The following is a 26673-nucleotide window of genomic DNA, read 5'->3' as shown; positions in this document are numbered from 1 at the left end:
GATTTCTTCTCTTTTCCTACTGTGTTATTGGGACAGGCAAGTCTTCCCCAATTTGTCCAAAATGTTTAAAATAATGTAGTTGGCTGGAGCTCCTACTTAAGACACTGACATGAAGTAGACATTTGTAGTCTACTGATGTCAACTATGACAGATAATAACTGTTTTTGAGGATTTCTAACATTATAAATTATAAAGTAACTTTTTACAAAATGTGTATATACCCGTATCATTTTTGTTTTTGTTTTTTAGCCAAATCGGCCAAAGTACAAGGCAGCTGCACCTGGGAACTTAGGGAACTTACTGGCACCAAAGCTGCAGTTTCAGGTAAATACTGGCCATCACTAATTCTAAGAAAAAAACAGAATCAAGCTATTGATGGTGCAACGGAAGTCCATTCTGAAGTCTCATGTATGTCTGGGCAAAAATTTTAAACAAAAAACAGTAAATATTTGCAATACATGCACTTTTCCCTTAGTGCTGGCTTGAATCTTGGGTGCTGTTTTAAAATGGTGGCCCCTGCCATGTCTGGATCCATTTGGCAGAATGCTGCACTGTCCTCTTGCACTCCCGCCACCAGGTCCTTCAGGCAACCTCTTCTTGACTAGGACCTGGACCCACCTGCTGACCCGACGGGGCCTGGGCTCAGTACGAGGATACTGCCTGTACCCCTTTATTGGCAGCTTTACCCCGTCTACAGCAATTTTCTGCTGTGCCTGAAAATGATCTGTCTGCATTCACCACCAGCCATGCTACCCATAGCAGCTCATCACGATGACATAGTCGCTACAAGGATGGACATCGGCTTGTATTTAATTTCCTGCTCTTTAGCAGCACTGACGTCATTAGCACGGAGAAATATGTGGCCACAATGAGGGCATGAATGTGTCATTTGCTGATAAGAAGCCACAAATGTAAAGACATTTCCCAGTTAAAAGGAAAACCTTATCGGAGAGTGTCCGGTGCCCTCACCGATCCTCCGAGGTGTAGAAGTGAATTTCTGATGAGTTCCACTTCAAAGACTCCAACTCCTGGCAGTCTTCTTAAATGTCATTTATTTTCAATTAGCGGTACAGTGCCCAACGCGCACTGTCTCCACGGCGTGATGTTAATCAGGGGATATAAAATTCAACTGAAAAAGTTAACATATGCTGGAGGACCATGGTATGTGACCGGCATGTGGGCTTTACAAATCTAATGGCCAGGACACCTGTCTTATCTTAGGTTACCCAAAGAAATTGGACAGCGCCAAACTACTACTAAATATATATTTTTTTAAATATAAACATAATGCATAACTGCATTATTTGTTGTTCTTTTTATGTTAAAGTTTAGATTTAAGATGCAAACCGTTTTGAGTCAATAGTTCTATGCGTTTGTAGTAAACCAATTTTACAAGAGAAGACCGTTGACAGAAAATATTTTTTTGTAATCATAGTTCAGTCATATTAAAGTAGATCTAAACCCTAGCTAGGTCATATTTAAAAAAAAAAACAAAAAAATTATTTATGAAAAATAATCTATTTTATTACTAACAATAACATAATTTGATAGTATCATATAATATATTATTATTATTAGTAATAATAACAATAATTGTGTTTTAATAGTATAATTTATTATTATTATTATTACTACTACTACTACTGCTGCTGCTACTATTACTAATGCTACTACTACTAATAGTAGTAGTATTAATAATAATAATTGTAATAATAATGCATTTTATAATAACAATATTAGTATTTATTCAAACAAAATGGATAACTGGATTATTTTGTTGTTCGTTTTTTATTTTAGATAAAAGTTTAGATTTAAGATACAAACAGTTTTGAGTTAATAGTTCTATATGTCTGTAGTAAACCAATCTTGCAAGAAATGGTCATTGACACAAAAATGTTTTTCTGTAAACCATATTTCAGTCATTTAAAGTAGGTATAAACCCTAGCTAGGTCATATTTATAAATAAAAACGATAGATTATTACAAATAATATATTTTATTAATAACAATATTTATTCCATAATAAGTTTTATCATTAATAATATTAGTGAGAGTAGAAATAATAATAATAATAATAATACTATAATATTAACAATATTAATCTTCTATAGTGTAATTTATCATTATTGTTAGCAGTAGTAATAATAATAATATTAATAATATATTTTTTAACATTAATAATATTTATTATTAGAGTTTAAAGTAATTATTATTATTGTTTTGTTATTAATAATGATCAGAATTATCATTATAAATTATATTAACAACAATTAGCATATTATTAATAATAACAAGAACAATTACAAGGATTATAGAATTACTATTCTATGGTTTGAAAACATCTTCTAAAGTGTCTCTAAACCAGAGTAATAATGTTATACATTGCTGCTTTCCGGGTCTTAGATATGGTAACTGCATTATTTTTCTTTTTGGCAGAATATTTTTTACCCCTGATGATCCTGCCAGTAACAGGCTGGGTTCCTCATTTAGACTACATATCACCTTCCCCTCCCGATAACATAAGGAGGATGCGTACTATGATCCATCAAGCTAACCTGAGCCATTGATAAGACAGCTTGGGATTTCAGTGTTGTCAGTCCACTAGAGTACATGGGGGGATATGCATGTATTGCAGAGATGTACTGAATATGTATTTTTTAAATGTTATCAAGACATACTGTACATTTCCTCCAAAGGCATTTAGCAATTCTGTTGATGTTTGGCTAAAGCATTCCACTGAGAAAGCATATGAGCAAATGCATGATTTATCCATACATACCAGGAGTGGGGATCAAACCCACGAAGATATACATTGATTGGATCTTAAGCCCAACCACTTGGCCTTAACCACTCGGCCATCCTGGTGTTTTCACAACCTCTTCTGTGTCCAGTGTTTTCTAGGTCTGCCATTGATGATATCACTCCGGTATGTGTACGCTGCAGTTACATCATCACGGTTCCAGGCTCCATTACAGATGTTGGTATTGAGCTAGAAGTGTACACTGCACTGTACATGTGCTGCAAAATATCCAAAACAAAAGAAATGTTAGTAGTCAGGGGAAGAAGGTTTTCCTTTTCGCAAAAATACTTTGCATGCCCTTAAAAATATTCTCTAATATAGCTACATACTGTATACCTGAACATCAATATAGAAGAGGAGAAACATTTCTCTATTATTCAGGCAATGGCCACCCGCCAGACTCATCCACCTTAAAGTAGAAGTCCAGTCAAATACTAACTGCTCCCACCTCCAATTCTAAGCCTTTTCTAACTACCCTGTAAAGGAAAGATCAGACTGGCCATAAGGCACACAGGGCATTCACGTGGTGGGTCAGGGTTACCAGGCTGCATGTCCTTGGGGCTAAAAGCAGATGGGCTGCTCCTTGAGCCTGCGCTGCTCACCCAGTCTTTCTGTGGCCATCCGTCCATTTAGATCGGCCATTGGGGCTGGGGGGCAGAAACAACAGGTCAGCTGATGCATAAAGGGAAGGAGCTGGAGGAGAACCCATGGCCTGATGTTGGGGATAGGTGTCACTGCTGCCACCTGCTGCAGACACCATGAGCTGGGGAGAGAAAGTGAGCTCCATACTTATGTTTAAAAAAAGACAATTTGTGAGTTTAACTCTCTAGTGTGCTGATATAGAACTCTATGTCTGATGCTTGCATGCTGCATTCACTTTACATTCTGTTATTCTCTGTTCAGTATGTCCAGTAATCTCTAACAACCAATCGGTGAGCGGTAATGGTATGCAGTAACTTCTAGCTACCAATCAGTGAGCGGCAATGATATTCAGTAACCTCGAGCTACCAATCAGTGAGCTGCAATGATATTCAGTAACCTCTAGCTACCAATAAGTGAGCGGTAATTATATTCAGTAACCTCTAGCTACCAATCAGTGAGCAGCAATGATGTGCAGTAACCTCTAGCAACCAGTTAGTGAGCGACAAGGATAATGAAAAAAAAAGGGTTGCTCAGTCTAAAATGCCCGGGCCTAGAAAGATGTCAGTAATTACCTATTCTGAGGGCACTCCGGTCTGGCCACATGATCACCTCAGCTTCAGTGAAGAGGAGAGATCCTGCAGAGCCCAGGAGGTGACGTCACCCATGGGCATACTATGGGGCATCTGCTGTTGGCTGCTCCAACTTTTTTATACTTTACTGATACTGAAGTTGGCACTGGGAGACGATCATATGACCAGAGTGGAGTGATCTCAGGTAAGTATAGACATCTTTTCTTTACAGGTTAGTTAAAATAGGCTTAGAATGGGGTTTGGAGCAGGTTTAAGTATAGTTAGGATTTTACTGGACCTCTACTTTAAAAACTACTCAGTGTCTGCCACCCCTCTCTGCCAAATTCCTCAATTGGCTGCCAGTCCCCCAACGTATAATATCTAAATTATATCATCAGCATACAAAGCCATCTACAAGTCGACCCCACATCTGCATTACCAACCTCATCTCAAAACATCATCCAAACTGTCCTCTTCATTCTTCCCAAGACCTCTTGCCCCCTCGTACCTTCTTCCCATGCCCACTTTTCCAAAACCCTGTCAACCTCTGGCTTTCAAGGTGTCCAGTTCATTATAAAAGGCTACCAGTGGAGACTGAAACCATGTGGATGTGCATCCATCAGATCTTAAGTCCAACAACCTAATCACTGAGCCATTCTGACTTTTTGGTTTGGGGCAGCACATACTCGGGGAGTGAGTACAAGAAGCTCCAAGTGACTCTAGGGCAGCCTTTCTCAGCCTTATCAACACAGAGGAACCCTTGAAATAACTTTATTGGGCTCAGGGAACCCCTACTAAAAATGACTATATCAACAAGAATGACCGCCTTATAAATAGCTAAAAAGGTCAATGGTGTCAGAGGCAGAAATTGTTCATTGCTCAAGGAACCCCTATCAACCTTTGAAGGAACCCTAGGGTTTCATTGAACCCCTGGTTGAGAAACCCTGTTCTACTATTTAGGCTTGGCCAAGGGTTTCTTTTTTTTGTTATGTATTTTATGAAGTCTAACAGCCCGCAGACTTTGTGTTGCGTCCAGCTCTAAACACATGCTTGGATGCCGAGCTGCTTTTGCCAAGTTTTGTGGAAAACCCGTTTGTGTATCCGTTGTGCTTCCTTGTGTATTACTGCTCTGTCTTGCACTTACCAATGCTGCTAATTGTCTGTGTCTGTGCCCGCACCTTTTCCTGCACAGGTGCCTGAAAGTCTGTGTGCCAGCTCTCCTACGCTCTGTAGCCCCACAGAGTACCAGTCTCCAATTGACTCCACCCACAGCCCACCACTCCTGCGCCATAGCATCATCAAACGTCGCAGTATGAGGGTAAGGCTTGCATGCTTTGCATTACCATTATGGTGAAAAAATGTATTGTAGCATGTGTGTGGTCTCTTGGGGTCACCTGGCCATCAGTTGACCTTCAATGTCTTCAGTGTTTGGATCTCAATGTGTATCATTTATGTCAACCTTTATTGAAGGAGGAGGACTTTGTGAAGCCCAGTAGCATGGAAGAGGCTCAGAAAATGTGGGAGAAGGAAAGGAACAAGATGTTGCAGGTCATAAACCGTCAACAACAGCAGATGCTCGAAGATAACAAATGGCTGAAACAGGAGGAGCAATCGCTGGTCAACAACCTCAAGGTGCGATATTAGATTCTGTACTTCATTATCGGGTTTCCTTTCTATATTTATTAGTTACATTCATGAAGTGGCCAACTTTGTGCCATACTGAGTTGGTACCAGGGGCAGACTGACCATTCGAGCACTTGGGCACTGCACGAGAGCCCAGGGTCAGTAGGGGGCCCCATGAGATGCCCCTGGTACCTTTTTATGGGTGTGGGCAAGGACATAGGGGCCCCATGATCCCCTATTGCCCGGGAGCCCCATGAGTTGTCTGTCCGCCCCTGGTTGGTACATTAACACATTAACATTTGAATGTGTTTGATTGCTTGATATGAGGGACTTCATAGTTCCTGACGATGTGGAGGACTGTAGGCTTGGTTGTGTTGCTGTAGTAGAGAAGTCTCCAATCTTTTCAGTATGAGGACTACATTTGATATCTCACAAAAAGTACAGGCCTGAGAAAAATAATCAGTTTTATAAATGAATAAAATAAAATTTAAATGAATGAATAATCACCCTCTAATAATTAAGTTCTTCAGAGTCCTCCTTTCACATCAGAAGCCACCCCTATACTTCAGAGACCCCCTTCCATCAGGTTCCTCCTTTTACATCAGAACCCCCCTACCATGAGGGTCAGAGTCCCCCCTTCCAGGAAGGTCCCCTGTTCACATCTGAGCCCCCCTTAACCACTAAAAGCCTTCTTTATATTAGAACCCCCCTTTTTTACATCTCAGTTCCCCCTAATGTCAGAAGCCCCCCATGACATCATACCCCCCCCCCCCACATGAGAAGTGCCCATCACATTGTAGTACCCCTTCATATTAGAGCCCCTCTGTTTCCCTCACTGTGCATTCCTGTTGGCAGACCCATGTCCATCATTGTGGGTGTAGAGGTAGGGGAGATCCGTGATAAGATGTTCCCCGTTCCTACTAAGAACACAGAAGTGATGTGTAAAATGTCACTTCTGGGTCCAGATGTTACCTTATTTTCAATAGAGGACATGTGAGACATCAGGGGTCTCATTAAAGAGAACCTGTCACCAAAAAAAGTATCAGATTAGGGACTTTTTGACAAATAAAGTTTGGTGAAAAAGTGTAAAGTTGCACCCAAAGCATTTTTTTGAGCCCCCCTCCCCACATACACACATGCGTTGGGGGCACCTAATAATAAAAATGTCTATTGGGCTACATACCAATGTGCATGCAGGAATGAGAGCAATGATTCTAGGACCATTATTCAAATTCATGGTCCATTAAGTAGGCTTTAATGCTTGAAGGCGGCTAGAGCGTCTATAACACGTTGATTGGCTCTCACAGTGGTCATATGAGTGGGAGCCTGTACTGCTGTGTCCCATTCAGAAGTCATGACCTAGAGTTGTCGGAGGCAGCGCCCAATGAGCGCGCCATTAGCACAGAACCTCAGGCCGCCACAGGCTCCCACCGAAGGGGGGAAATCTCACTAACCTCTACCTTTTTTTTTTAAAGTCAGACTACAGGCAAAACTTTTTTTTAATTTTGGATAGGATAAGGGAGAATTATAACCCCTGTCAATTGTTTTTTTTTTTTGCTTTTTGTGAAGGTTTACTTTGACTTCGTGTCCCATAACCAAAACAGGAAGTGGAAGGAAATTAAGGGAATCCCTAGTGGCCCCCAGGTCACCAGAACTAGTGTCCCCATTTGAAGATTTCCCCATTACCTCTTTCTTCTTCATTTTTTCTTTTAAAATTTTGGGATTTTCTTTTACTTTCACTTTCAATGGTAATGGTAAACAGGACAAACAGAGAGGGTGAATCTCCCTAACAGGGGCCGAGGCAGCAATAAAAATCTGACAGGCGTTCCCTCTTCACTCTATCCAAAACTAAAAAAAAAACAGTTTTGCACTTTAAGTTTGTGTTTTTTCATTTTTGTCACATTATTATTTTTTGCGTAATAAAAGAACAATTTTATTTCATTTACATTTGTTACTTAGTATAGTGTTTTTTTTTGGTGGGTGTTTTTTTTTTTAGATTTGATTTATTTCTTACATTATTATTTTGCGTAATAAGAAACAATTATAAAGGATAAGATCACCTTTTGGATGAAAATAAAAAATGCACATTTTTTTGCAGGCAACAAAATGTGCATTTATTATTTTTGTCCAAAGGAGCCTGGAAAGCATTGCACCAGCGATCAGTAGATTTCTGACGCCATGCAGGTCTCCTGCAGACCTGTCAGAATATCTGCATGCTGTACGGGATGTACGGTCAAGCAGATATTCTGACAGCGCTGTGGTAGTTCATTGAAAACGACAAGCCCACATCTGCTAAGGCTGCTGGGCCTTGTAGGCACTCATTCACAGAACTCTGTGAATGAGTGACGCAGCCGTATAGGCGAAACCCCACACGGCCGCGCCATTTTGAAAGCTGACAGATAGTATGGGGAGATTTCTCCCCGTGCTGTCAGGAGGGGGGGGGGGGGCATTGGGTGCGGCTGCGGCTATGGGAACAAAAAACGGGTGGAAAATGAAACATGTTCTAACGGTGAACTTATCCTTTAATTGAGTTACATTTTTTTTCCTTTTTTGTTTTTTTAGTATAGTGGGTTTTTTTTTTTCAGTTTTGACTTATTTATTATATTATTATTTTGTATACTAAAAAAGTTGTTTGTTTTGAAATTCACTGGTTATTGGCATTATTTACTTGGGGAATCCACTGGGGTATCTCTATTAGAGGCACTGTTCACTTGTAGGTGTTCTATATTGAAGGGTAGTCGGTTTTTGTCCTCGGATGACCCCATGTTTTTCAATAACCGGTCTTTTTTTTTATATATAAACCCTAGCGCCTATAATACTGTCTCCAGATAATTTGCAGTATCTCTTCCCTGATGGGGTACCTTTTAAAGTACATCCCCAAAAACCGACGCGCCCATTAAGGTGATCAAACACGAAAAGCAGCAGATGAGAAGAAGAACCAATGACGACGAAGCCCAATTTACTTCAAAAACCCGGCTGCGTCTTCTGAATTTCTATGTGTGACCCTTCACCCTTCCAAGATTTGCAGAGCTTTGAGGAGTTTAACAAGTAGGCTCTCAGGCTCATTAATTAGGCGGCTGGGTTCGACCCGTTCTTACATATTCCTGGTCTCCAGCGAGCTCCCTCCTTCCTGGCTGCATTCGGATGGACGGAGAATGGAGGGGCAAGTAATTGGCTGCGGAATATTCAATCAGTCCACTCTGATACAACGCAGAGACCGCAATTCTGAGTCCAGGAAAAATTTCGAAAATCTCTGATCTCAGAGGACCTGGCTTACTTTAAAGGTGAAGATATTAATTTATAGGGGTCATCACAGATTGAGAATGGGGCTTTATAATACATTATTAAAATCCGTCATGGTGCAAGGCAATATACAAGACGTAACTGCACTCAGAATGTTAAAGGAAAGCTGAAAAAGACCGGCCAACTGCCTTCTGCAGGCATTTTCAGGAGGATACTGTCATGTTCCTTCATGGGAAGTCTGAGATGACAAAGACAGCCTCTCTTACTGCTCCAGTCCTGGGCAGTAGGGTAGGGAGTGCGGGATGATGGAGTATTGTAAGTGCACGTGTCTCTGGGACAGGAAGCAGGGGCGGACTGACCATTCGAGCACTCGGGCAATGCTCGAGGGCCAGGGGTCAGTAGGGGACCCCATGAGATGCCCCTGGTACCTTTTATTGGCTTTTTCATAGGCTCTTTTGGGTGTGGGTGAGGACATGGGGGCCCCATGATCCCCTATTGGCCGGGGGCCCCATGAGTTGTCAGTCGGCCCCTGACAGGAAGTGAAGGGAAATTTCTCCAATGGGTCCAAGAGGGGGGTTAAACCATTCCCCATGTTAGTCAAATTAAAAAAAATATATGTTTCGGCTTTTGAAAAACTATAAAAAATGGAAAAGAATGAGAATATGAATGTTAGAATCATTATATAGGACATGATTAAAAGTACACAGGTCCCAGGACCCGCCTAACCTCACCTCCTTCATACAAGTTCCTAGAGAGGCTGCACAAAATCCCATTAATAACCCGTGCATATCAACCTGAGCGGCAGACTTGTAGAACAGAAATATTTCCATATTTAACAAATATTGAATAAAATAATCCCAAAAATTGGTATATAGAAAACTGCTCACAGCATTTTTTACCTTCAGGGTAAAAGTACTTATATGTTCTAAATTTTGTCTCTAGGATCCAAATCAGCAGAAGAAGGGTGAAAAGCTACCTGAATTAGTAAGAATTAATTTGGAGTTGGTAAACTTTCTGTCACCCTAACACTAACCCTCTCTATAAACGTAACATTAACCCTCTCTATAAATGTAACACTAACCCTCTCTATAAATGTAACATTAACCCTCTGTCAGGAATGGACTTGCCAATAATGGTGGGACTCACCTGCCTTGTGGGCTGCAGTACCAGGGCTGGCCAGCGGGTGCTCTCAGCAATCAGAGACTCACCCCTGCAATCAGCCAAACACCTGAAGCTGATTGCAGGGGTTGTATTTAAGGAATGGCTAGACTCACAGTCAGGGCCTTGGTGTGTGTTTTTCCATGGGCCCCTGTACCTTGTATCCTGTATTCCTGTTCCTGTCTGACTTGTTGCCGACCCTCCCTGATCCTGACCTCTGCTGACTTCTCCTGCTTGATCCCTGGCTTGTGACCCTGACCATTCTCTGCCCGACCCTCTGTACCGCGCTGCCCGTGAGTTACTGAACCCAGCTTGTGACCCTGACCACTCTCCCGCCTGTTCCTGGTTCTCCGTTTGCCCGTTTGCTACTGACCCGGCCTGCCTGACTACTCTTTGTATTGTATGTATTGTTATCGGTGGGTGGTTTGGTTTGGTTTGTTTGCACTGTGTTTATGTTTAGTTTTGCACTGCGTTTTGTATTGTTAGTCTTAATAAATTATATTGTTTATACCATATCTGAAGCCTGCATTTCCCTGTGTCAGTCCGCACACCTCTGGTCATACCTGGAGCCCTGACACCCTCTCTATAAACGTAACATTAACCCTCTCTATAAATGTCGCACTATATATGGCGGTGGGTAGTATGTGCAGGAGAGGAGTGCGGAGTGTATGGCGGTGGGTAGTATGTGCAGGAGAGGAGTGTGGAGTGAATGGCGGTGGGTAGTATGTGCAGGAGAGGAGTGTGGAGTGTATGGCGGTGGGTAGTATGTGCAGGAGAGGAGTGCGGAGTGTATGGCGGTGGGTAGTATGTGCAGGAGAGGAGTGTGGAGTGAATGGCGGTGGGTAGTATGTGCAGGAGAGGAGTGTGGAGTGTATGGCGGTGGGTAGTATGTGCAGGAGAGGAGTGCGGAGTGTATGGCGGTGGGTAGTATGTGCAGGAGAGGAGTGCGGAGTGTATGGCGGTGGGTAGTATGTGCAGGAGAGGAGTGTGGAATGTATGGCGGTGGGCAGTATGTGCAGGAGAGGAGTGTGGAGTGTATGGTGGTGGGTAGTATGTGCAGGAGAGGAGTGTATGGTGGTGGATAGTATGTGCAGGAGAAGAGTGTGGAGTGTATGGCGGTGGGTAATATGTGCAGGAGAGGAGTGTGGAGTGTATGGTGGTGGATAGTATGTGCAGGAGAAGAGTGTGGAGTGTATGGCGGTGGGTAATATGTGCAGGAGAGGAGTGTGGAGTGTATGGCGGTGGGTAGTATGTGCAGGAGAGGAGTGCTGAGTGTATGGTGGTGAATAGTATGTGCAGGAGAGGAGTGTGGAGTGTATGGCGGTGGGTAGTATGTGCAGGAGAGGAGTGCGGAGTGTATGGTGGTGAATAGTATGTGCAGGAGAGGAGTGTGGAGTGTATGGCGGTGGGTAGTATGTGCAGGAGAGGAGTGCGGAGTGTATGGCGGTGGGTAGTATGTGCAGGAGAGGAGTGCTGAGTGTATGGTGGTGGATAGTATGTGCAGGAAAGGAGTGTGGAGTGTATGGCGGAGTGTATGGCGGTGGGTAGTATGTGCAGGAGAGGAGTGCGGAGTGTATGGCGGTGGGTAGTATGTGCAGGAGAGGAGTGCGGAGTGTATGGCGGTGGGTAGTATGTGCAGGAGAGGAGTGCGGAGTGTATGGTGGTGGGTAGTATGTGCAGGAGAGGAGTGCGGAGTTATATCTGGATAATTCATGAGGATCTGAGAAAGGTTGTGCCACTTTGTGGCCAGAGGGGCACGTTCATTGGACAGGCTAATGGCAATTAAGGTTACCCTGAAACATACAAAAATGAGCCTTGAGCACCATCTACTGGTTGGAAATTATATACAGTATAAAAAAATTATTCATGTGCAATATTTCAGATTTACTTGCCTAACAAAATATATAAACTACTCTCTAAAATATGTTTCTTTCTTTCAGGCACCTACAGAAAAAGAAGTTTCATACAGTGAGTACTATGCCATTGCTGTCATTATAAAGAGAACCAGTCACCGGTTTTACCCCAGTAAAATCACATTTATATATCTGACAACAAGTAGTAGATAGGATCTCTTCAGATTTTCAGACTCTGTTAGAATGTCACCTCCGCTCTATCCAGAGATGCCCCATTTTTCACATGGTGGGACTGTGTTACTAGGGGATCTTTTCGACCACATGAGCAGGGGATCGACTGCATGCCTAGAGGCACTAATTACGTTTTTGGGCTCCCAGATACGGCATCTATAGCAGGGGTATTGAATTAAAATTCAAGAAGGGACGGTCAGTAAAATTTTCTTCTGGCCAAGGTCCAAATAGGGTGTGCCCATCAGTATGCCCCCTTACACTAGGTGTCGCCATCAGAGTGCAACTTTACATCATGTATTCCCATCACAGCAGGTGTGCCCATCAGAGTACTCCTTTACATCAGTTGTCCCCATCAGAGTGCCCCTTTACATCAGTTGTCCCCATCAGAGTACTCCTTTACATCAGTTGTCCCCATCAGAGTGCCCCTTTACATCAGTTGTCCCCATCAGAGTACCCCTTTACATCAGTTGTCCCCATCAGAGTACCCCTTTACATCAGTTGTCCCCATCAGAGTGCCACCTTACATCAGGTATTCCTGTCAGAGTGCCCCCTTACACTCAAAGTACCCCTTTTTATCATATTTCCCCATCATAGTGCCCCTTTACATCAGTTGTCCCCATCAGAGTGCCCCTTTACATCAGTTGACCCCATCAGAGTGCTCCTTTACATCAGCTGTCTCCATCAGAGTTCCCCTTTACATCAGGTATCCCCATCACATTGCCACCTTACATCAGGTATTCCTGTCAGAGTGCCCCCTTACACTCAAAGTACCCCTTTTTATCATATTTCCCCATCAGAGTGTCCCTTTACATCAGGTATCCCCATCAGAGTGCCCCTTTCCATCACATGTATCCATCAGATTGCCCCTTTCCACAGTATGTGCCCATTTGTGCCCCCTTAACATAAAATCTGAGCATCAAAGTTTCCTTTAACATAAAATGTGCCCATCAGAGTGCCCCTTAACATAAAATGTGCCCATCAGAGTGCCCCTTAACATAAAATGTGCTCGTCAGAGTTCCCCTTAACATAAAATAAGGGGCATGCTGATGGGCACATTTTATGTTAAGGGGCACTCTGTTGGGCACTTTTTATGTTAAGGGGTACTCTGATGAGCACATTTTATGTTAAGGGACACTCTGACGGGCACATTTTATGTTAATGGGCACTCTGATGGATACATTTTATGTTAAGGGGTACTCTGATGGATACATTTTATGTTAAGGGGTACTCTGATGAGCACATTTTATGTTAAGGGGCACTCTGACGGGCACATTTTATGTTAAGGGGCACTCTGATGGGCACATGTTATATTTAATGGATTGCTTAACCACTTGAGTCCTAGGCACTGTCTTATAACGGTACATGAACAGTGGCTATTTGTCTCAGTGCCGTTTTTAAATCAGTGCCCGGACTCAGCAGCTGCAAGAACTAGCGCTGAAACCATGGACTGTCAGGGACAGCCGGGGTCCAGCACTGAGCTCCGGATCACAACTATTCAGCTCCTGGACTTCTGTTCCTTCTACAAATTGCTCTATAGGAACAAGATATAGAGGCGAGTCTACACACCATTCTTCTAGATAGTGTTTACATCAGGAGCGTGGTGACGTCATGGCCATATGTTGGCACGGACAGAGCCGATGCAGCACTGGGTTGCAATGTGGCATCCAAAGGGGAATAAATTCCCACAGTAAAACACATATCATTTTGAGGACCAGTTCACACCAGCATGTGGTGGACTTCCAATCTTTCTGCAAATAGCTCCAACTTGACCATGCAGCTTATTTTTGTTCAAGCATCGTTGTATTCAGATACTTGAAACAACCACATTGACTTTTTCCAGTATTTTTCCTGAGGTTACTTGCGGGTTTTTCTTTGTATCCCAAAAAATTCTTCCAGCTGTACCTGCAATCTTTCTTGGTCTACCTGACCTTGACTTGGTATCAAGAAATTCTCAAATTTTCCACTTTTTAATAAGTGATTGAATAGCATATTCAAGGCTTTGGATATCTTTTTTTTATCCTTTTCCATGTTCATAAAGTTCTGTTACCTTGTTACACAGGTCTTTTGACAGTTCTTTTCTGCTCCCCATGGCTCAGTATCTAGCTTGCTCAGTGCATCCACGTGAGAGATAACAAACTCATTGACTATTTATACACCGACACTAATTGTGATTTCAAAAGCCACAGATGTGGGAAGTTAACCCTTAATTGTCATTGTAACCTGTGTGTGTCAATGTATCAATCAAGTGAGAAAAACAAAACACTCCCAATGGCAAATCAAGTCCAAGAATGCCGATGGCAATCGATTGCTCTGTGTGTATACAGCTGACTTGTTCCTTGTCTCCACAGCTGAGTTCACGGTGCCGCCACAGAAGCCCCCCCGGCTTGGAGCGCAGGTGAGTGCCCGACCAAGAAATCCGACTTAGGGGTCCTACCACCAGCAATGGACCCGGCTAATAAAACGCTTTCTCTCCCCAGTCTCTACAGCCGGCGCCAACGGCTAACATCGATCGTACAGATGATAACGTCTATCAGAGTGTGATGGAGCTGGTGAAATCGGTCCTACAATTAAAGAACGACATCTACCAGATCCCACCGGAAGAATATGTTGGTGTGGTCAAGGTGACAATGGAGATAACTCTACTTTTTTTTACTTTTTAATGGTTGAACTGGATGGGCTTTTGTTTTTTTTTTTTGCAGCCAAACTATGTAACTATAAAAAAAAATTATTGAAACAAGGGCAGGTAACCCTGGAGATGTGGAGATCAACGATCAACGAGATCAAAGATCCCCGGGGTTCAGCAGGTTGATTTAAAAGGAAATAACTTTGTAAGGCCCCATCAAAGAGTGAGAAAGGTTTGAAGGGGTCAGGAGTAAGTAATGGAGAGTTAGGATGTTGGTAGTAACTAACACAGAGTGCACGGGTCAGGAGTACATGATGCCTGCATTTTTGTTATTACAAAATCTAATTAGATGTGTCTCATTTTATACCCTTCTCCTTCCAGAACGTCGGGCTCGTGCTCCGAAAGCTCATAGGTAGCGTCGATGAGATCCTTCCATCTCTGCCACAGTCTTCACGCACAGAGGTAAAATATTCTGAGAATATCATGAAAGTAGAACTGTTTTTTTTTTTGTTTACCCGACTCATTTATTATGAGGGTTAGAGTGTATCTAAATGTTCCAGTGACAGCATTTTATCCTGTTTACAGAAGAGGAAATGAAGGGGAATGAGTCTGGGACACAGATGGAACAAAGCTGATAGGATTTGACTTATATACCCTTAAAAAATAAAATGTAAGATAAAATTGGAGTTAATAATAATAATAATATTATTAGTAGTAGTAGTAATAATAATAACTATTATTGTTATCATTATTATTATATATTTTATATTTTGTATCATTATTTAAAAAAAATATTAAAATAAAAGACTATTATTATTTGTATTATTATTATTATTAGTAATGTTATTATTATTATTATTATTATTAATATTATTAATAATAATAATCATAATAATATTAACAATAGTAATAATAAAATAACATTTGTATCCTAATTAAAATAACTAAAATAAAAGATTCTTCTTCTTCTTCTTATTATTATTAATATTGTTGTTATTATTATTAATAATAATAATAATAATAATAATAATAATAATATTATAATAATAGTAGTAGTAATAATAATAATATTAACAATAGTAATAATAAAATAGCATATTATGTTCATTTGTATCATTATTTAAAAAAATAATTAAAATAAAAGACTCTTCTTCTTCTTCTTCTTCTTATTATTATTATTATTAATAATAATAGTAGTAATAATAATATTATTATAATAATAATAGTAATAATAAAATAACATGTTATGTTCATTTGTATCAATATTTAAAAAATTAAAAAATAAAATAAGACTAACATTAAGACTATGACCTGAGGTCATCACAGAGGACAAGGGGGCACACTTTACATCTTTCCGGCACTCTTTTAGGAATAGAAATTTAATCTCCAAACACGGAAAGGTTTCTTCACAGTAAGAGTTGTGAAAATGTGGAATAGACTCCCTCAAGAGTTGGTTCTGGCCAGCTCAGTGGATTGCTTCAAAAAAGTCTTGGATTGTTTCTTAGATACACAGAATATAACTGGATATAACATTTATAGGTAAAGTTGATCCAGGGAATATCTGATTGCCTCTCAGGGGATCAGGAAGGAATTTTTTCCCCCTGCAGGAGCAAATTGGATCGTGCTTTGCTGGGTTTTTTTTTGCCTTCCTCTGAATCAACTGTGGGTATAGAATTATAACTTTTTTTTTTTTAATGGTTGAACTGGATGGACTTTTGTCTTCTTTCAGCCAGACTAACTATGCAACTATGTAACTTTGTAATATTATTATTATTATTCTACTGTTATGTTCACTTATATCTTTATTTAAAAAAGATAAAATGTAGGATAATTTATAAAAATAATAATAGCTATAAGCTTTGATTTTATTTTTTATTTTTAAATAATGTTACAAATGAAAATAATAATAATTATTATTATTACAAAGTATTGCTATTGTTATTAATATTATTATAATTATTTATCTTTCATTTTATCTTTTTAAATAATTATACAAATGAAAATAATTATTATTTTTACTGCTGTTATTTTTATTATTATAGTTTTTTAAGCAAAGATACAAATGAACATAGAAATAACATAAATAACAAAAATGTAAAAAATAAAAATAATTAAAATGTTATATTTTTTGTATTTTATATTTTTGTTGACATAACTTCAACTTTGAGTAAGTTTTCAAAAGTATTGCATCAATAAAATATATTTTAATTATATATATATATATATATATATATATATATATATATATATATATATATATATATATAATTTATTTTTTTAACAAACAACCATTTTTTTTTTTTACTATAGTATGATCATTTCTTTTTTTTTCAGATTGAAGGAACGCAGAAATTACTTAGTAAGGACTTGGCGGAGCTGATCAGCAAGATGCGCCTGGCTCAGCAGAACGCGGTGACGTCGCTAAGCGAAGAATGTAAGAAGCAGATGTTGACAGCTTCCCACGCATTGGCAGTGGATGCCAAAAACTTACTGGACTCCGTCGATCAGGCTCGCGTAAGAGCCAACCTCGCCAAGGTGGCAGCGGAGTGACTTAACGTACGATCACAGGAAGGAACGGATGTTTGGCGGAGTAGTCACTCTAGTTTATTGGCCATATAGACAGCGAGTGCTGCTAATATGAACTTAACCTCAACCATTGATGGGACCAACAATTCAACTTGAGTTGTCAAGTCAAACTTGAGGACGTGTAAAAGGAAAAAAAAATTAAGTTACTATGAAACGTATAGGTGGCAGTTTAGGGTTTGTAGAGAGGTATTTATTTTGTACAAAACAAAAAAAAAGAACTCTGATGGTACATTTTTCTTCTTTTCTGATCTCTACGCAACTTACCCCCAGCTTTATCGATGTTCTCAGTAGGATTGGACTGTGTTTATTGGGCTTCCTTGCATTTCGATTAATGTTTTTTTTCTGCGTTTTAATAGCTAAATGTATTTTTTACCAGCAAGACCTTTCTGTTCAGAAGTGTTTGTCCTGTTTTATCTCTAAAAGCAAAAAAAAAAAAAAAAAGTGTGATGGCAAACAAACTCCATAGGGTGTAAGTGGTCTAAGCTGAAAATCATCTAAACAAACTGGTCAAAAAAACCCAAAAACATAAATATATATAAATATATATATATACACATATACACACACACTCTGTGTATATATGTGTGTATATATGCCCCAATAACAAAAATTATATAAAAAAAACTATGTAGAGTATATACAGTGTGTGTATGTATGTATGTATGTATGTATATATATATATATATATATATATATATATATATATGTATGTGTATATATATATATATATACACACACACACACACACACACACACATATGTTAATCACTCGAACAGTTTCTCCTGTTGGATAACTTCTTCGAAGGAAGACAACAGTGTATTTCAGGAAGTCCATATATAATTACATTAATATAATGTTTACTTGATGGTAATTTTTTAATGTTACTTTTACATTTCCCTTCATTTCTTTTTTTTAATTACTGTATTATATATACAGATGTATGAATGCGCCCTCTAATGGTCACATATGTCTTAGGCAACGTAGCTGGCATTCTTGCTTAAAGCCCCATTGAAGTCCCAGGAACAGATATGAAGTCAGATACCCATTGTACTGGGGACCTCCATTTTCCGGTTACCTTTGTTGTGCGAGGTGGCTTAATATGACTATGAGTATGACAGTTTAATAGGAGCTTGACCATGCTGCCCACTGCCCTTTGCAATCTAACAGACAGACACACCCCTCTCAAGTCGGACACACCCCTTTTTCTTCCTCCACACTACAAGCTTGTTTAAGGAGGCTTAGGGGTGTGGCCAATACTCAGCTGTGTCAGTGCAGAGCACTGAAATGGGAGAGCACTAAGCAGCATTGCCGCTAGGATGATCTGGATGGACCGCTGTCCTTTTTCAACCCTATTACCTACGTAACTAGGAGAAAATAGTTACATTTTATGCCAATTCCACATGAAAATCAGTTAGAATTCATAATATACAGCAGCACAGGGCTATAAGAGGGGAAAGAAAGGCGTGAGATTCCAATTGAATTGTAAGAATACTAAAATCGGCTAATTATTCTTAAGCTTAGGCTAATTAAGATCTTACAAAAATATGTGCAAATATAATATAGTGAACTTTTTTTGTATCTAGAAAGACCATCCAGGTTGTGGATATAGAATATGCTGGTTAACCCAACAATCAATACTATTTGTTGTTGCACAAGACAAAAGAGGAAACAAAAGGAAAGGAAATTATAATTAATTTGGCATCCCCATCATCTCTGTTAATGGCTTTCTTCCATTGGATCATATCATTGGTAAATGCAGAGTACTATCTAGTGGTTGAAGGGGGCAAGCTCCTCCTATGCATGTTGGAAGGGGTCCATTGGAAGCCAAGTTCCATGATGTATAAAGGTGAAGGAGCCTCACAGATTTTTTACATTTTATGTCTCTTTGACTATTGCAAACATGGGGACCCTCAAATAACAGCATGTTCATGCACATGGTTGTCTTTTTGAAATTAAAGTTTTTATTTTTTTAAGGGGACAATTTGGATATAAAAAGTGCTTCCTGGAGTCCCCTCTCAAGGACTGCTCAGATTGACTTAGCAAGGCTTATCGAGAGTGTGATGTTTTGCGGTCAGGCATGATCCATTGGGCCACATAGGGAGTGGAAATGTAGAAGCACCCATAGACGCGACCTTCGGGGCTGGTTGAAGAAACCTTGCCCAATTTTGTGTTCCATGTTATTGGGACTGTCCTCATTCCGCTTCATCTCTCTCTTCCATCAAAGCCTTTGGAGATACTGGCCTTCAAGATCTATGGCTAGCTGCAGGAATTGCAATATAACTAGGCAAAAGAAGAATATGGAGGTGCAATTTATTACGTCATTAAATGATATTATTTTTAATGCAAGTAATGGAAGTATCTAGAATTAGACTCTTGCATACCCAGCATAGCAGAGATCAGACTGGAAGAAGTGTGAGGGTCAGGACTAAGAGTCAATTAGTTGTGTTGAATGAAAATGTGTTGACAGAGAATAGGCTGATAGGTGGGGAGAACAGATTGAGGTGACCTTATCGGTTATCTGCTGTTCTTTCACCACCCAATCATCAGACTTGGGATTGAAAGAGGACATCGCTGTGGTGTCATCCACCCAGCTACATGGCAGAGCTGTGTAAATATCAAGACTTGATGGCCAGAAATAGACTTTTTTTGGCAAATAAAACAGCTCCCATATATGTATTCATCTGCCCAGTGTTTTGCTTTATTGAGTAAATATGATTGATTCAATGTGGTAGCATTTTGATGCCGGATCTCCATTCATTGCCTGGTTGACTAAAAGTGTTTACGCTGCAAATACTGTACTATACTTTGTTAGTTATATTGTATTATACTTCATGCTAGTTACATTGGATTGCGCTGTATCCTATCTCGTGCCTCATTTCTTCCTTGTATTAACTGACTCGGAGGCCATTTCAAAGGGATTTATGAGAAGACTGTATATTTGGGGGAAGGGTTGAAAATGATGTAAATAATTTTTACTTTTCACCTAAGACCTGGTAGTAAAATTCTTACTGTGTGTGTAATTGTTTGAGGAATTTATTAGAACTGAATAGATAACTTTGACATTTTGGCTCACCCAAAACCTTCCATCTCCTGCGCCTTCCTATTGACTGGTAGAAAAGTTCATCATAGCGATGGGCCAATAGAAATGGGACTAATGTTAGGTGGCTTACCCTGTTTATGTTAAAGGATCTAATCATCCATAAATTTTATTTCAGTTCCAGATGAAGCTTGGAGGGTTGAGGGAGTCCCTGACTTTCTATCATTCTTGGATATTCCAACAGTGCCATATTTCTTGACTCTGTTCCTATCCACTTTGGAGTTTGTGCGTCCCAGCTCCTCCTGTTATATTCCTGTGAAGACGTTAAACAGTACCCAATATTACTGTGTGTAGCTCCATATCCCCTCTTACCTTCCTGACCACATAAAACAGCTCAACCTGTCCAGACCTGGAGTGTTGCATGCTACCCAAGACTCAGAGATCTAGGGTAGCACTGAAGAAGTAAGTTCACGATGCTTACTCAATGGCTTACTATAATTCTAATTTTAGATAAAGCCAGATTCAGCAGATTCAGAGCACAATGAACTTGCTGCTTCAATCCAGCCATAATGAATGACTTTGGGAGTCAAAGGCTCTCATTATTGCTCAGGGAGTTCTTCCATCCAAAGGATCAACTAACATTTTAAAGGCAAATGTATGTGGACCCCTCTCCAAATGATTGAAATCAGGTGTTTCCAGGGAAGTGTGCTGTTAACTTTATAACATACAAAGACATTGTAGCTGATTTTGCTCTTCCAACCTCATGGCGCTATTTTGGGAAAGACCCTTTTCTGTTCCAGCACAACTGCGCCTCTGAGGACAAAGCCAACTCCATAACGACATGGTTTGATCAGTTTGGTGTGGAGGAACTCAAGTGTCCTACACAGAATCCTGACCTGAACCCTACTGAAAAGTCTTTAGACCTCAATCCTACTGAACAACTTTAGACCTGAACCCTTCTGAACATCTTTGGACCTCAATCTTTCTGAATCCCTTTAGACCTCAACCGTTCTGAACACCTTTGGACCTCAACCCCTAATGAACTCCTTTAGACCTCGACCCTACTGGACACCATTGAGATGAATTGGAAAGCCAATTGTGAGCCAGGTTTTCTCATCCAACAGAAGTACCTGACCTCACAAATGGGCACAGTTACTAACAGAAACACTCCTTAGGAAAAGCCTTCCCAGAAGAGTATAGGCTGGTTTTGCTCCATTGGGAGTGTCTCCATATTACCGCCCCTTCTTTCGGAATGAGAAGTTCAATAAGCTTGTGTCTTTGTGGTCGTGAGGGATTCATAAACCTTTGGTCATAATGTCTACCACATGCAACTACTGAAAAGGGTTCAAGGACCATTATACTCAGGAAGATATCTTCTCATCTACAGTCAGATTTCGCCTGAGGGAAGAGTGGTACATGGAACCCTGAAACTGGTCTGCATTTTTTCTGGATCAGCTTCATAAGATGAGGGATTTAGATGACAGGGCAGCCAAGACTTTAGATGTCTGTGAGAAAATTACCATAGGTAACCAGGAAGGATCTGTCACCTCTGCCTACAAATGGATATGTTCATGTTTGATTGGAGCATCCATATAAGAAGCTTTGACAGATAAAGCCCAATGTGATCATTGTTGAGTTTCTACAAATACCTTTTACATGTGTTCCTTTAAATGCATTAGTTATTCTTTGATATAAATATGCTTGTATTGTATATTAATTGTACTTTTACATCTTTTAGTTTCTACTGAATATGTTGTTGCTATTACTGTCTGTGAATACCTTTGATTCTATGGTCTGTACTTAACATTCTTTAAAGATTTTGTAAATATATTTGTAATCTTGGAAATGTGAAGGGTTCTGTCTTTTTGATTAATTTGGGATAATATTATTTTTACAGGTGTTTATTTAGTGGTGACAATTTACACCATGTTTTACACTTGCATCAGTCCCTGCCCACAAGGAGTTTACAATCTAAGGTCCCTATCTCAAACACTGTACATACACATAGCAGTGTCAATTTAGACAGGAGCTAATTAACCTACCAGCATGGCATTGGAGAACTGGGGAGAACATGCAAACTCCATGCAGATAGCGTGCTGACCAGGTCAGGTAACTATTGGTGAACCATGGCTAGCTATCTGTCTGGGGGACAATGGGCCCTGTTTGATAGGACATGTCATTTCTGGTCAACCTGAGTGGGCAATTTTTCAAACTGAACTCTAGGCAGGTATACAATTTCCATCATTTAATACACAAGAAAGCCAGTGCATTTATATTTACACAGAACTAGCTTTAGCATCAAGGAACATGTTGGGAGGTGAGAGAGAGGACCTCATCAGTCTGTTACTGCTCCATTAATGTCCATTCACAGGCTGGGGGCAGAAAGGTGACCTAGCTGTACTGCTTAGCTGCATTGGGGAAAAGTTAGGCCAACACCAGGTTGTTGTGTGTGGCAAAACCATGTAAATCGAAGAATTGGATGGACAGGTCTGGCAGGTAACATATCTTCCCTGTATGTATTCCTCTCTTGGCCTGGAGCTCCCCTATATATACAGTTGCACACTGTGCACTGTCAGTGAATTGTGTGATGGCACAGTGGTTGTTCCGGTGTTCCTGGCACACGAATGGTGGCTCTGTGCAGCACACATTTGTTGTTCTGCTACTCAGGGACCTAAAACCAACTCAGATGGAGAGATGTGAGAGCCAAATGTTCCTTTAATGACGGGAGCCATCTCTCCATACCTGATATCACAGCCAGGATCTGCTGTTTACAGTCACATTGAATGACAATTATGAGGACGAGGAGTCACTGGAGAACACACACATGACTGCCAAACTAAATTGGATTTATAACGGCGCATTCAAATTCCTGCTGCTAAAATCTAGAAGAGAGGAAAGGAAGTTTATTTGCTCTATGCTACTCTCTTCTCCTTTCTTCTTTTTTCTTCCATTCCCCTCTAATTCCTCCCTTTCTTTGTTCTTTTCCCCTATCCTTCCTTTTTGTCAGTCCTTTGTACTTTTCCTTCCTTTCCCTTTTCTTCCTCCTGTTTTCCTCCCTACCCTCCTCCTTATTTCCAACTTCTATTCCTTTCTTTCTTCCTGCCTCTCTCCTTTCCTTTCTCCCGCCCTCCTTTTCTTTTTTCCTCTCTCCCTTCCATCCTCGCTCCCTCTGATCCTCGCTCCGTTTTTTCCTTCCTACCTCTCTACTAGCCCCTCTTCCTTCCTACCTACATCTCTTCTTTCCTTCTTTACTTCCTCTATTTCTTTTTTTCCTTCCTCCTTCCTTCCTCTATTCCCATTTGTACCTGCTTTTCTCCATTCTTTCTTCCATCCCTTCCTTCCTGTCTCCCCCCATCCACCATGCAATCAAAATGAAAACCATCAGAATTTAACAACATGTCCTTCCTTCCTTCCTTCCTTCCTTCCTTCCTTCCTTCCTTCCTTCCTTCCTTCCCTTTTTCTTTTGTCATTCCTTTGTACATTTCCTTCCTTTCCATTTTGTTCCTCCTGTTTTCCTCCCTTCGCCTCCTCCTTCTTCTTTCCTACTTCTATTCCTTCCTTCCTTCCTTCCTTCCTTCCTTCCTTCCTTCCTTCCTTCCTTCCTCTCTCCCTTTGTTCCTTTTTCCCTTCCTTCCTGCCTCTCTCTTTTTCTTCTTTTCTTGCTTTTTGTTCTGCATCTCTCCCTTTCGTTCTGCCTCTCTCCCTTTCTCTCTCCCTTCCCTCTCTTTCTTTTTTCCTCTCTCCCTTCCTTCCTTTTTCACTCTCTCCGATCCTTTTTATTTTCCTTCTTCCCTCTCTTCCTTCCTGTCTCTGTCCATCCCTTTGTCCCTCCCACTGTTCTTGCCTTCTTACATCTCTTCTAGCCCCTCTTCCTTCCTACCTATATCTCTTTCTTCCTTCTTTACACCCTCTCTCTCTTTATTTTCCTCCCTCCTTTCTTCCTCCATTCCTCCTTCCCTGGTTGATAACTCCATACACCATGCAATCAGAATGAAAATCATCAGAAATTTACAACATACCCACCCTTCCTTCCTTTCCATTCCTTTGTACTTTTCCTTCCTTTCCCTTTTGTTCCTCCTGTTTCCCTCCCTTCTTATTTCCTTCTTCTATTCCTTCCTGTCCTCCCTCCCTCCCTCCCTTCCTCTCTCCTTTCCTTTCTCCCTTCCTCCCTCCAAGTTTCTCTCCCTTCCTCCAAGATTCTCTCCTTTTTTTCCTCTCTCCCTTCTTTCCTTCCTTGTGCCCTCAAATCCTTGCTCCCTTTCTTCCTTTCTCCCTTCCTTCCTGCCTCTCCCCCTTCCTCCCTTCCTTCCTGCCTCTCTTTTATAGTTCTTTTCTTCCTTCCTTTCTGCCTCCCTTTCTTTTTTCCTCTCTCCCTTGCTTCCTTCCTCGCTCACTCTGATCCTCTCTCTCTATTTTCCTTCTTCCCTCCCTTTCTTCCTTCTTTCCATTTTCCCTTCCTTCCTGTCTCTGTCCATCCATTTGTCCCTTCCTCCTTTTTTTCCTTCCTATCTCTGTTCTAGCCCCTCTTCCTTCCTACCTACATCTATTTCTAGGAGAAAGGCACAGAAAACTCCTATACCTTTTGACAGAGTGACAAACCGCTTTAAACCAAACATTCATTGGACGAATGCCACAAGAAATCACCTAGCCTGCACAAACTGTCCAAGTATTTTCTCATATAACATGATTATGTTCAATGATCATTATAGGTAAAGTTGATCCAGGGAATATCCGATTGCCTCTCGGGGGATCAGGAAGGAATTTTTTTACCCTGCAGGAGCAAATTGGATCATGCTTTGCTGGGTTTTTTTCCTTCATCTGGATCAACTGTGGGTATAGGATTATAACTTTTTTTTTATGGTTGAACTGGAGGAACTTTTGTCTTTTCTCAGCCAGACTAACTATGTAACTATGTAAGTGCCATCTAGTGGTCATCATTAGGTATTTTTTATGTTGGAGGTATTTCAGAAAAATACTGAATTTTGGCCACTAGATGGAGTTGATAACCATAGGAAATATTTATATTAGAGAAAAAATTAGGAAAATGTTGTGCAGGCTGGGTGAATAACTGTGACATTTGTTCGATTAATGTTTTATAACTAGACCCATAAGAGTTAGCGATCCAATAGATAATCATTAAGAATCAGAGTAACAAAAAATGGGTTTATGTGGGGGAGGGTTGCCATAGAAAAAATGATATCAGCCTAATTATGATTTCCTCAGCAGGAATTCGCTTATGAAAAAATAAATAAATAAAAAGCGCATGACCCTTATAGCTGTAGCATTTGCCCTGGGAAGGCCAAGGAGGCCAGGTGTATTCTTCCTGACTGTAGATTAGAAAGGAGATTCTGATGCTGGTTGAGCATGTTTAATCTGAATACTGATTACAATGTATACATCTTCCATACTTCTCTCTGAGTTGTAAAGAAATATAAAATGACCATCAGATGGCGGCGTTTACTTTGATGAAAGCCAATAGACTGTGCATTGTCCCCTTTATGGTATAGAACAGCAAAAGTCTTGGGTGAGCAAAAGCAATGGAGTCCAAATATTCTCCATCAAAAGGGGCAGTAAAAAGGAAAAAAAAACAATTTTAAGGAGATGTGCTCAGGAAACTTACTTTGTTAAATTGTATTCAGCATAGGAATATGCTTTATTAAAGGAACAGCGTTCTGTTGTACCTTTATACCGGTCCCTAGTAGGGATGAGTTGAGTTCGTTTCAAGCAGGGTCCAACCAGGGGCGCACTGACAACTCATGGGGCCCCTGGGCAATAGGGGATCATGGGGCCCCTGTGTCCTTGCCCAAACTCAAAAAAGCCTATGAAAAAGGTACCAGGGGCATCTCATGGGGCCCCCTACTGACCCTGGGCCCTCAGGCAGTGCCCGAGTTTCCAAATGGCCAGTCTGCCCCTGGGTCCAACGAATGTCAAAGAAGTTTGGTTGCCGAACCGGAAGCCCACTGATGCCAGCATCCACCCCTTACGTTAGTGACAATGGGAATATACCACTTCTCCATAGGATGTTTGGCTCCTACAGAAATGTGCAAAATTATGGGTGTCGTGTACACCTGTCAGGATTGAACATTGAACATTGAGATACCTAGTACAACCTACCTGCTTGTAGATTCGGTTTTTCACCATGCTAAACAAATCCAGTTCAAGTGGAACTTGTTTAGCCTGTTCAAAGATGAGTAGTTCTGTTAGGTCAGTCTAGTGATCCAGGCACCCCTGACAGGCAGTATAGGCAGGTTAGTGACCTCAATCATTCTAGTGCAGTTTATGAATACAGTTTAGTCACTGACCCACCT

The 26673-nt window shown here is 40.6% G+C and overlaps 1 protein-coding gene across 3 annotated transcripts in view; it reads left to right on the top strand.

Annotated features, from left to right (window-relative positions):
- PTK2B (protein tyrosine kinase 2 beta) overlaps positions 1 to 22217 on the top strand; it is a 109122-nt gene extending 86905 nt beyond the window's left edge. Inside the window, exons 22-30 of one of the 3 annotated variants that reach the window (XM_089653873.1) lie at positions 250 to 324; positions 5203 to 5328; positions 5481 to 5642; positions 9819 to 9860; positions 11975 to 12002; positions 14467 to 14513; positions 14596 to 14739; positions 15123 to 15203; positions 17076 to 22217. In XM_089653873.1, coding sequence (XP_089509999.1) covers positions 250 to 324; positions 5203 to 5328; positions 5481 to 5642; positions 9819 to 9860; positions 11975 to 12002; positions 14467 to 14513; positions 14596 to 14739; positions 15123 to 15203; positions 17076 to 17291 — 921 coding nt within the window. In that variant the 3' untranslated portion in view covers positions 17292 to 22217. The remainder of the gene's footprint in view (positions 1 to 249; positions 325 to 5202; positions 5329 to 5480; positions 5643 to 9818; positions 9861 to 11974; positions 12003 to 14466; positions 14514 to 14595; positions 14740 to 15122; positions 15204 to 17075) is intronic. The other 2 variants (XM_089653875.1, XM_089653874.1) reach the window with 2 other exon arrangements.
- The last annotated feature ends 4456 nt before the right edge of the window (positions 22218 to 26673 follow it).

Source organism: Staurois parvus, unplaced genomic scaffold (assembly GCF_062004578.1).
Source record: "Staurois parvus isolate SC_StPar_1 unplaced genomic scaffold, SC_StPar_1.0 ptg000723l, whole genome shotgun sequence".
NCBI lineage: Eukaryota > Metazoa > Chordata > Amphibia > Anura > Ranidae > Staurois > Staurois parvus.
This window is presented reverse-complemented; position numbering and strand designations above follow the sequence as displayed.